This window comes from Apium graveolens, chromosome 7 (assembly GCF_009905375.1).
Source record: "Apium graveolens cultivar Ventura chromosome 7, ASM990537v1, whole genome shotgun sequence".
In the NCBI taxonomy this organism is placed as follows: Eukaryota; Viridiplantae; Streptophyta; class Magnoliopsida; order Apiales; family Apiaceae; genus Apium; species Apium graveolens.
The window spans coordinates 266974476-266986519 of record NC_133653.1 but is presented as its reverse complement, the minus strand read 5'-3'; the positions used below and the strand labels follow the sequence as shown (position 1 = coordinate 266986519).

General features: G+C 34.6%; 1 protein-coding gene across 1 annotated transcript; it reads left to right on the top strand.

The window, feature by feature from the left end:
- Positions 1-4987: 4987 nt before the first annotated feature.
- On the top strand, positions 4988-6493 carry LOC141674895 (sorting nexin 2A-like; the record flags this gene model as incomplete). The annotated part of the gene is made up of 3 exons (XM_074481594.1): positions 4988-5476; positions 5872-6080; positions 6211-6493. Coding segments are annotated over 3 exons (981 nt in total), but the record flags the coding sequence as incomplete, so codon positions are not given.
- Between the last annotated feature and the right edge of the window lie 5551 nt (positions 6494-12044).

Below are 12044 nucleotides of genomic sequence, written 5' to 3'. Positions count from 1 at the left end.
ATGGAACTCATCAGGAAATCGTTGGCCGAGCGACCTAGTGACTCAAGGTTATGGTATGTTAGATTAGCTTATACTTTATTAAATTATTGGTTCATTGTTTTCTAAAATTTAGTGCAAGGAAGTGTCTATTTTCATGTTATAGCTTAATCCTTTGAGTGTTACGTGAGCCTTTTAACCTGTCTGTAACATGAGGTCAGTTACTCTATTGAGAAAGTCTTAGAGCCTTGAGAAGGTTGTGGTATTGTGTAATGGTGTAACCTATCCTGTTCTTTATGAAAAGCCTGGTAAGAGTATACATGTTAAAGTGACTATTTATTTGTAATTGGATGTTATTATGGGATCTTTCTGTATTTCCTGAGGACGATAATGTATTTGCAATTTTCAATGTAAGTACCCTTTTGATTGCTACAGATTCAATATTTTTGACCATTACTTACATGATTCAAATGATCATACCAATGCATATATTTACAAGTTATTCTTCTACAAACTATTTTCTTCATTTTACCCTGCTGCATTATTGTCGGGGTTATCAGTCACTTGTACCATCAAAGGCAAAGACAGGTATTTGTCTCTGGTCTCTTGCCTCTACATTTCTAATTTATGGCTTTAATATCTGTCAATTTACCATTCACCAGTTTAAGCGTTTATGTCAGTCAGTATATTTTATGTCAGACAGCTTCATATATGCTTAGGTCAACCATCCGTGTTATGTAGTTTATGGAATGGTCACCTAGTACTTTATGTAGAACTGATACTTTCAGTACACAAGAGGTTGAATCATTTAGGACAAATGCTTGATAGCTCTTGTAATGCAACTTCTATAGATGCGTATTCAATTCTTGTAATACACATCTTTCCAAGGTACTTTATATTGGAATTGTTATTACTTCCAAGTTAAATAGAAAATATTAGATTTATATCATTAGTTTAGATTTTTTGGTTCTTTTATGGCAGTTACAGCAGTTGATTCTGGTAGTAAACCTTTAGAATTTCATGAATTGCATGAAGATAATGAACAAATCAGTCCCAACAAAGCATTTACATCTCCAATAAATCAACAGGTACTCATTTCATTTGTTTAAAGCTGTAACTTCAAAAGGGCTCAGTTATGAATTGTTAAAACTTGGTTGTCTTGATTTCAGGAAATGGCAGTGAATCTTATTATAACAGACTACTATATGCCTGGAATGACAGGCTATGATCTGCTCAAGAAAATAAAAGAGTCATCTTTCAGAGACGTACCAGTAGTGATTATAGTTAGTTTGGACGTTTAATTTGGTTGTATATTTGAATGTTTAATTTTTGGGTTGGATGCATTACTTTGCATTTATGAAATTGTATGATTGGGATTCTTCAGTTTACAGAATAAGTACTTTAATTTGTTTGCGCGAAATTAATACAATAGCCTCCTAAATTGTTACCATATTATGTTTAAAATGTTATATTAGGCTAGTTATAATGTTAAAATAGTTTCTCAAAGTGTTATATTAGGTTCTATGGGCCCACTTGCTACGTCATCAAGACAACTCGGCATTGTGGGGCCCACACTTGCCATGTCAGCTAGTAGGTCCCACCGTGGGGGCCATTTTTTAAAAACATTTTAAAACTCTAAGGTAACATAAAAAATAAGTTGCAACTGATCTCTCTTTCTGTTGCATTAGCAAACTAAGGCAACATATAAACAAGTTAAAACATAATGCTGCCTTATGCACCAAAGATGTTACCTTAGACCCCTAAGGCAACATGGAAAAACCTATCTTTAAGAAAATGTTACCTTAGCTTAAAAGTGGGGCAAGAGCAACATATTTACAGCCTAATGCAATGTTTTTTTGGTGTTACAGTAGGCATATTATGGTGTAGTGTGAGAACAACCATTAAAGCTACAAGATTATAAACCCTAGAATTAAATATTAACAATCCTAGTTTTTATTCTGTAAGATTTGGCGCCGTCAATGGGGAAAACAACAACCATGATACTTACACGAAGCAGAAATAAGAGTGGAAATAATGATCCTGCCTCATCACAAACAATCACATCAACAATGAAGATACCCCTATCAAGGATTGATATCCTAATCAATGCCACAATCATGCACGAGATGCTGAGCTTCGTGGATGGTTTCATCGGTTATGATCAGATCAAAATTCATAAAGATGACACCTGAAAGAAATCTGTCATAATCAACTTTGGTGTCTTTGGCCATCATGTTATGGCTTTTGGACTTAAGAATGCAAGATCTATTTATCACAGAATGGTGAATAAGATATTTTCCCATCTAATTGGAAAAAGATTGAGGTATATGTTTGATAATATTTTAGTCAAAATCCTAGCCAAGGCCGATCATAATAATCACTTCAGGGAGACATTCAAAGTGCTAAGGTACCACAATATGATGTTATACCCTGCCAAGTACACATTTGGTGTTGGGTCTTGAAATATTCGGGGCACACAATCTCAAAAAGAGAAATTAAGGCCAATCCCGATAAGATCAAGCCACCACACTCCATCAAGGATGTTCAGAAGTTGACCAGAAGAATTGTAGCCCTGGGAGGTTTATTTCCAAGTTTGATGAGAAGTGGCTGCCCTTTTTTAAATTCCTTAAGAAGGTGAAGAATTTTGAATGGATAGCTGAGAGCCACGAGTCCCTTGAGCAGCTAAAGAAGTACATGACTGAGGCCCTATTATTGGTCAAACCAAGTCCAAAGGACATTTTTTACTTATACCTCGCGGTCTCTGAACAAGCCCTGAGTGCAGCGCTAATAAAGGAAGAACATACAATATAGATGATATCTACTATGTGATCAAGGTGCTCTACGACGCGATGTTGAACTATTCTACCAATGAGAAGTTTGCGCTTGCCCTAGTCACAACCTCGAGGAAGTTGAGACCATACTTTCACGCCCACAAAATCGAATTCCTGAAGGACCAACCTTAAAGGAATATTTTCATAGCCTGAAAGCAAGTGGAAGGATAATCAAATGGGCAATTGAGTTGGTCGAATTTGATATCAAATACAAGCATCAAGGCTGAGACCTTAGCATACTTCATGGTCAAATGCACCATTAACAACAAGAAGTCAGGGGGTAAGAGATAGTAACCCTAGAAGTAGAAAAGAAACAAAAGGATGAAGATGTAACTCTGAAAGAGTATTGGATTCTCCATTTCGACGCAGCATCAAAAACAAAATATAGTGGTGCAGGCCTAGTCTTGCAAAGCCCCTAAGGATTGATGATTGAGTTTGCATTGAAGTTGGACTTCCCAACTACGAAAAATAAAGGATAATACGAAGCTTTGATAGCCGGCTTAGGCTTGGCTGAAGCCGTGAGAGCGAAAAACCTTAAAATTTAAGGAGATTCAAGACTTATGATTGCTTAAGTCAAAATTAATGGAGAGGTTGAGGGTACCTGAGAGTCGTAAAGGGAATACTGACTCAGTACCTGAGAAAAAAAAAGTAAGTGACAAAAAATTGATTTTTCCAATTTTTATCATTCAATAACTTTAAATTTTGTCCATAACAAAATTTTGTTATATAAAAAAGGTACATAAAATTCATATGTTTACAATAGGATAACTTCACTTGTACAGTGGCTATTATTAACCAACCTTTTATCCGATAAAGGGAGTTCAAAATTTCGTGGAACCCACTTTTTCACACCCTCCTTGATCTACAAAAATAAACCATTTTCATAATTAACAGAGATTAACAATATAAAGCACTACGCCATAAGTGCACATAGGCAACGGTTTTTATCCAGCGTTGCACGAAAAGTGTTGCATTATCTACAAAATTTTTAGTTTATTACAACACAGTGGTGAAAGCGTTGCATTACATTGAAACTACCACTGCTAATAACTGTTAGTGTTGAGCAGCATGCAACTGTAGAGGTCATAGTGTTGCATTAGATATTTTTTTTATTTAATAAATGCTGACGTGGAAAATAAATCTGAGGTGGCGTGCTGGGGACCCACGGGTGCTGACGTGGCATGTTGACGTGTCATGCCACGTCAGCATTTTGGGCCCCACATATGGGGCCCACAGGTGATGAGTCATGTTGACGTGGCATGTCACGTCAGCATGCTAACGTGGCATGTCACGTCAGCATGCTTCCGTGGCATCAATGGGACCCATATGGGGGCTCAAAATGCTGACGTGGCACACAGTGGGGCACACTTGCTGAAGTAGCAGTGACGTGGCACTTCAGGCGTTGCATTTGCTTTCTGCTGTTGCAGTAGGTTATTTAGTATTGCGTTAGTTATTGTACTATTCTTAAAATTTATTTGTTAAATTCATGTTCTATTTTTTTTTAAATAATTTTTAAATGATCCAACCGTACAGATTTTGTATCCTACTAGTTTTAGAGATGTGCAATTTTTTAAAAAAAAATTAATTTACATCACGTGCTTTTTTAATAGTCATACCCCAGTGCATACGGGTTCACATTACGTAGTCTTATTCCGGGTGGTGATTCTATTTTTTTAAAATTTGTGTTCAACGATCGAACCGTACGGATGATGATACCTACTAATTTTAGAGATGTATAAATGTTTTTTAAAAAAATTAAATTTTGTATCGTATGTTTTTATTATAGTCAAAATAATATTAAAATAATTTACAGAAATTCACTCTTTCTCTCTAAATCTTAGCTGATACTCGAAAATTAAAATAATATTAAAATAATTTACAGAACAACAACAAGATATTTATCAAAATAATTAAGAAATTATGATTATAAATACTTAATTAAGTCAAGGCCCAGCCCGTTAACAGACAAGCCCTAAAAATTTATCATTTTTATATAAAACCCTAACAAACATAAATCATTAGTGGTGGCTCCCTCGTCTTTCAACCCCTCTCTTCAGTCAGATCTTCACACTCCTTCTCACCTCTACCATCCTCTCCGCCGCTCACCTTCTTATTATATTCTCCTACACATCTCGATCCGAGATATGTAGAAATAATCAAGAAATCAATAACCTAATCCGTACAACACGTTTTTCGAACCGCCTTCATATGCTGAAGTAATATTTCGATCGTTCGATGGAGAAGATAGAAACGGAGGAAGTGGAGTCAACGGTCATGATTTGTTTGCAACTTCGACTTCACATTCCGGAGTGGAGTATGTGCGAATCATGATTTCGGATCCTCAGAAGGAGCAAGACTTGTCGAATGGGAAGTTGCCATTGGTGAGCACCATGGATGTGGCGTCGAGAATGTTGGATGGGGTGGTGAAGTTGCCTTGGCAGTTGTTTGGGAGGGAGAGTTTGCAAGGGAGTGTGGTAGATGTGGATGAGGTTGCGTTGCCTGCGAAAGGAGGGAGGGATATGTTGAGGATTTTTAAGGAGTTGAAGCAGTCGATTATGAATGATTGGGGTGCGGTTAAGCCACCGGTTGTGGAGGAAGATAAGGAATTTCTGGAGAGGAAGGATAAGTTCCAGGATTTCGAGAATCAGATTAGTAATTCTTCTCAGCAGGTCTATTGAACTCTTTTGATGTAAATTATAAATTTTGAGTGCTATGTTTGTCGGTTTATATAATTAGTAATGTTTCTCGATTCAAATATGTATTGATATTTCTATGATAATGCTGATCTAGAGAGACCATTTTGAGTTGCGACATCTCAGACTTGATTGAGCTTAAATGTATGTTAATCAATTTCCTAGCTCTATACAATAAAGGAAATATCGATATTTGCCTCGCTGTTATATGTAAATTTGTAATATTTATTACTGTCATGTAGTTGATTTAGGTACTAGAAATATGTGTAATGAAATGGTAAGTATGCTATTGACATGAAAATAATTAATTGCAAGTTAAAATTACCCAAGGCTATCTGCTTATAAATCCGGTATTTAATATGATCTTGCAGGCTGAAACTCTTGTTAAAGCTCGGCAAGATATTGGGGAGACGATAGGGCAAATGGGGTTGGCATTTGTCAAGCTAACGAAGTTTGAGGCGGATGATGCAATGTTCAACTCTCAAAGGGTGAGATCTGCAGATATGAAAAATGTGGCTACTGCTGCTGTCAAAGCTAGCAGACTCTATCGGGAGTTGAATGCACAAACTGTCAAGCATCTGGTAAGTTACTGGATTGTTATACTTTTCCAGACTTGAATTGCTAACTTTTATCATGATCCTTTATATTTTCAAGCATCTTATTCCACTCAAAGTGCTAGATATTTACAGATGCTCTATTCTTATATTGCATGATAAGCTTCATGACTATCTTGGGGTGATGTTGGCAGTTAACAATGCATTTTCTGACCCCGCGAATGCTTTGTTGACGGTGCAAACTCTTTTATCCGAACTGGCCTCCTTGAATGTAAGGATTGAAAAGCTTGAAGCTGCTTCATCAAAGATTTTTTGTGGTGACAGGTCTAGAATTCGCAAAATAGATGAGTTGAAAGAAACTGTAAGAGTAACAGAGGAAGCTAAAACCTATGCAGTCAGAGAATATGAACGGATCAAGGCAACATGTTCTTCCTTCTAGTGCATGTATTACCCGAACACTTCAGAAATTTTAGTGACACCAGTTATCCATAAATTCTTTAACTAGTTTTTGAGCTGAGATAATACATTCTTTAACTAGTTTTTTCCTTCATCCAATAACAATCATTATGAAAAACTGAATATAATAGGAGGGTCTTGCACTAAGTAAAATAGTTAATTGTGTGTGTCCTTAAGTGGATATTAGAACTATTTCTTCAATTGCTTTATAAAGTAAATGTGCATAAGCTTTTCCCTTGATTGAGTTATGCTGACAAATTAAACATAGAACAATTATTCATTCTGTTGAATTGGATCTTGATATTCTTATTAACGAGGATTTAATTTTTTACCAAACAAAATATAGTTAGCAGTACATAGTCACTCAGACTTATTGCTTAGTATGTAGCATAATAAGAGACGAAGAGTCAAGCACCTCAGATTTTTAGAAGCAAGCAAGTAAACAGAATATGATGAAGTACTTAGCAAAAGTATACAAAGTAATTAACATAGAATGAGCATAACTGTGCAACACTAAGTATATAATAGAAGCGGAGTCGGTCATGAGCAATGGGATCACTAAATTTAATACCAGTAATCATTATTTAGAAATACTGAATATAAGTTCTAGGGTCTATTATTTGATTGTGGCTACCAGACTGTGGTGGTATGTTATGGATGTTACTGCTAGCGATATGGGAACGTAGAGTATATCCATGCAGTCCCTTAACCACTTTTTATGGTTCTATTCAATTAGATAACAAGGCCACATGGGTTACATGAAGCTTCCTATCTATAATATGACATTTGTGTTGTATTTGCAATGCTTGCCTATTACCATCGATGTCGGCACAAATAACCAAAAGTTGTCGGATGATGAGTTCATTATTGGGCTCAAACAAAAGAGGGCAACTGGGCAGGTACTTTTTATTTTCTTTTCTGTAATAGCATAGATATGATTACTTGTGGTCTACAACTAAAAACTAATTTTGTATGCATTCACCTGTATCAAGGAATTTGCCGAGCTTCTGCAGGAGTTTATGTCTGCAGTTAAGCAGAACTATGGAGAGAAAATCCTCATACAGGTCTGTTTGTAGTTTCAAACATTTAAGCAGATAATGGATTTTTATATGTTATAAATTCTAATCATTTGACATTGATTCTCAGTTTGAAGATCAATCTTATGGTTGATTAATAGTGATTAATAGTTATTTATACATTTTCAGGGTCAATTTGACAGTTATCACGAGTTGATCGAGATTCTGCACCATACTTAACGCCTAGCACCAGATGAAGTGGCTATGCTTATGGTAGGTTGAGTGTTTTTGAAAAGTATATGCACTAAAATGTGTAAACTTTATGTCCTCTTATTACCTCTGTAAAGGCTTACCTAATGTTATTTTATAATTTAAAAGACAAGTTTGAAAGCCCTTTCTGGAGCAGTTTATTACATAGATTTTGATCACCACAAAATGCTTCTTTCTTCTATAAGTAATAGTGCATTAATATTTTTGCTCATTTCTTTTTCCATTATTTTTTTAGAATTTTAGTTTTTTGGTTGTTAAAGAAAGTTTGTTACCTTCAGATAAGTGGCATGAGCTTGTGGAACTATGGTCCAGATGTGATGGATGTATTGGTTGAGTTGGTTGTTGCTTTGGTATGTAATGCTACTCACTATACAATAATGATTATCATTGCTTGTTCTTATCAAGGATTAGTTTTACTTTTACAACATTGTAGGCTACAGTGAGCGGAAAATACGTCCATCTATTCTTGGATATGCTTGTAAGAAATTTTGTGTCGCCTTTATCTTTCCTTAGGCTATTACAGCAGCCACATGGTCTTGCAAAAATGGAGCAAGTTCTTTATCGTGTGCATGCTGCTCTAAAGGAAATTGCTGATTTAGTTCCCCTCCCACCACTGAGATTGGAAAAAGTAATCAAGGAGACGATGCCCCACAGATCCTCAAAGCAACCTTGGATTGTAAGTTTACTTAATCAGCTTCTCGTCTTTTTGGGGACACGCTCCTCTGTAACCTTGGTTAGAAGTACATTTTTTATGCATGTCTATATGGACTATATAGCATATTATCGATTTCTTAAATAAAAATTTAGAATGAATTTTATTTGGTCTAGTTGCAAGTTGTTTCAAGTAATTTGATTAAAGGAAATGTCGGGGCCTATATTGACTCCAAAAGAATTTACCTTTTGAGTCCAGTTGCTTTAATGGTTGTATTAAGCTCTTTGTTTTAGTCTCTCTTGGCAGATAAATCATAAATCTATTACGCTTTGTACACTATCTGTTTTGCGTCTTTTTGGGGCAAATGCTCAATCTGTTCCTAGGCAGAAGTACATTTTTTGATGCATGTTTTTATAGCCCATAGCTCGTAATAAATTCTAAAAATGAAATTATTGACTTTATTGGTTGGGTTTAATTGTGTTGTGTTAAATAAGTAGTAAATTAATAAAGGAAAGTTTAAGGCCCAAATCAGTACCATAAGATTGAGAGATTGACCTGTTAAGTCAAACTGCTTTCACTACTTAAGTTTAAGGCCCAAATCTTGTTATTCTTATTCTGTTCATTTATATTTTCTTGGCTAAAGTACCATTTAGCTTCCTTGCATCAACATCGCCTCAGGGTCTATTTTTAAAAGGTTTTCATTCGAAGATGTACCACAATTTCCAGTGATCAAGAGGAAAACGGTACTACAGTCATTCAAGGAACTCAAGGCGCAACTTGTTAGTGACTTAGTTCTTTGGTATCTTTGTTCATTTGAAGAAAGATTTGATGTACTTTTGGTGTTTTAAATTTAGAATTGGGCATATGTATTTTAGTATTTTTTGTATGTTTAAAACTTGTTGGATTTCTGATATGGCTGTTTTTGTTGGATGCCCTTTATGGCAGGTATCATATAAAAGCAGACCAATTATGGCCAAATTTTTATATTTTCTAGTGTTGTATATTCCATAGTATGATATTGCATATTGCTTTTCACTGTGTTACATTTGATTATAATACTGTTGCAATTTAAAAAATGGTGTTGCATAATATGGTATATATTATTGCAATTGAATGAAAATAGTGTTGCATATGCGTCAAAATGGTATTGCATAAACAATGTGGGCCCCATATATGACGTGGCAAAAAGGGCCCAATTGCCGACGTGGCTTTGTGGGCCCCACATGCTGACGTGGCAGGATGGGACCCAGCTAACGTGGCGTGTTGACGTGGCGTGCTAACGTGGCGTGCTGACGTGGCTCTGGGGACCCCCTGTTGCTGATGTGGCATCTGATGTGTCAGTTGCCTCGTAGGACCAAGTGTACTATCCTGTCAGGTCTAATGCAACACTTTCTGTTGTTGCCAATAGGTAATTTACTCTTGCAAAATCCACCTGATGTAATACTTTCAAGTGTTGCACAAAATATTGCATTAGGTATCTACGGCCACTTCCACATTGGCAACCCCCCTTGGTGTTGCCTATTACTTTATGCAACATCATTTGGGCCTTATGCAACTGTATAGTAGGGGTTGCCTATGTGCACTTATGGCGTAGTGAAGGAAAAATGTATTAAAAAATTATACTAATTAAGTATACATTCCTTCCAAAACTTTTGGGGAATGTGGGAGTAAAAGTTACTTGGATATGGTGAATAAGAATTAGAAGAGGGATTCATTTTAGATTGTATCTTGGACTAAAAATGAACCTTTAACTTAATTTATAAACTCTTTTAACTTCATGCAATAAATAAACATAATAATAAAAACACTTCACCTCTATACAATAAAATCTCAATATTGCTTTGTAATATCTATTAGTTTAACCACCTATCAATTCTTTGTGATCTTTTAATTGTGCAACACTATATATGACCGTCATTTCTTCCATATTGTTTTATTGTTCTATTGTTAGAAGCAATTTACATGTATTTTTATTCTTGCATCTCTTCTCCTATGATATATACTTGATACATTCATCAACATTGCGCCCTCTTGGAAGATTTCTTCTCACACTTATTATATAATATCCAAGTAATTTCTTAAAAACCTTTTATATGTAAAACTTGTATATGTTATTAGTTTTTAAATTATTACTTGTGAAAAAAAATACAGAAGAGGTGTATATATTCATGATTTCATTAAATTAATATTGTTAAGTATTATTGGAAAAATAAAAAAATGATTTGAAATTTAAATTCAATCAATTTAATATTAGAATTAATGTTTGTAATATTTTAACCAACATCTATCCATAAATTTTAAAAAATATAAAAGAAAACAAGAATGTATTCATTATTCAATAACAAATTATCATTATTCAATATTTTGACATAAATATTGTTCCCAAGTTCAACTCAATTAAAAAAAATTATCATGTAAAAACAACTTACATAAAATTCAACATATAGGTACAATTATTAACCAACTTATTCTCCATTAATATTATTTATGAATTCCAAGTAATTGTAAAGTTCAACTTCCCATCGCCCTCTTTACTCTATGCAAATAAATCATTTGTATAATTAGCAGAAATAAACAAATTAACAACATTTAAAAGGGAAATTTTTTTAAAAAAATTATACTAATTAAATATTCATTGCTAAGATTACTATTCCAAATATCCCTTTATTATACATTAGAAACAATAATTAACATCAACATGGAGTTTCTCATAGGTTTCTAATTAAATCCCATCTCAATGATTTTTCACTTTCTTTAATTTTTCTCCTTTTTCCTACATCTCTATTGTAAGACTGCAAAACAACACGAGAGAATCAGCCATGAAAAAAAACATTTACCAAAACAAGTGCAAGAGATTTGATACATTTTGCCTGAATTTGAGTTTAGGTGTAAGTTGATGAAGAAAATATTTGCAAGATTAGAAGAAGACAATAAACTAGCATGTGTCAGTTAATTTGTGTGACCAAGAAAATGTAAATATTTAGATATATTAAATGAAGTTTAGATAAGAGAGAAGAAGACCACTAAAATCTTCCATCTCGGGTCTTATAAGGTTAAGAGACATCATAAGAACTATCTCCTTCAAGGCCCCCATTAATGCCATTCAAAAATTAGTCAAGAACAGAAAATGTAAAGACATAGAGAGAAGTGGAATATATCAACACAAATTTTGGAGATAGACAGACGTGTAGGGAGTCTAATATTTACCTGAAATTAAGAATACAACGACAAAATATCGAAAAAATTGTTCTATTTACATGAGCACCACGCTATCCTTAAAATAGATGAGCCCCTCCCATATGTGCTTGAAGGTGGTGTGGCTTCGGTCTCCTAGGATACAACGAACAAAGGTAGTCTCAAGTACTTGAAGACCCGCCTTCTACGAACCGATCAAACAACCCTTTCTATCTTAGAGAAACAAGAATCTAGAGCACTAAGAGGAATGCAAGAAAATGATCTTTTTATGATTTTTTGTGTGTGTAAAACCAATGAGGAAAGGCCTCTTTTTATACGGGAAATGAACTTGTAACTTACAAATGTATTCAATTTTGTAACATCAAAATTAATGATCAAATTAAAATCATGACATTAATATA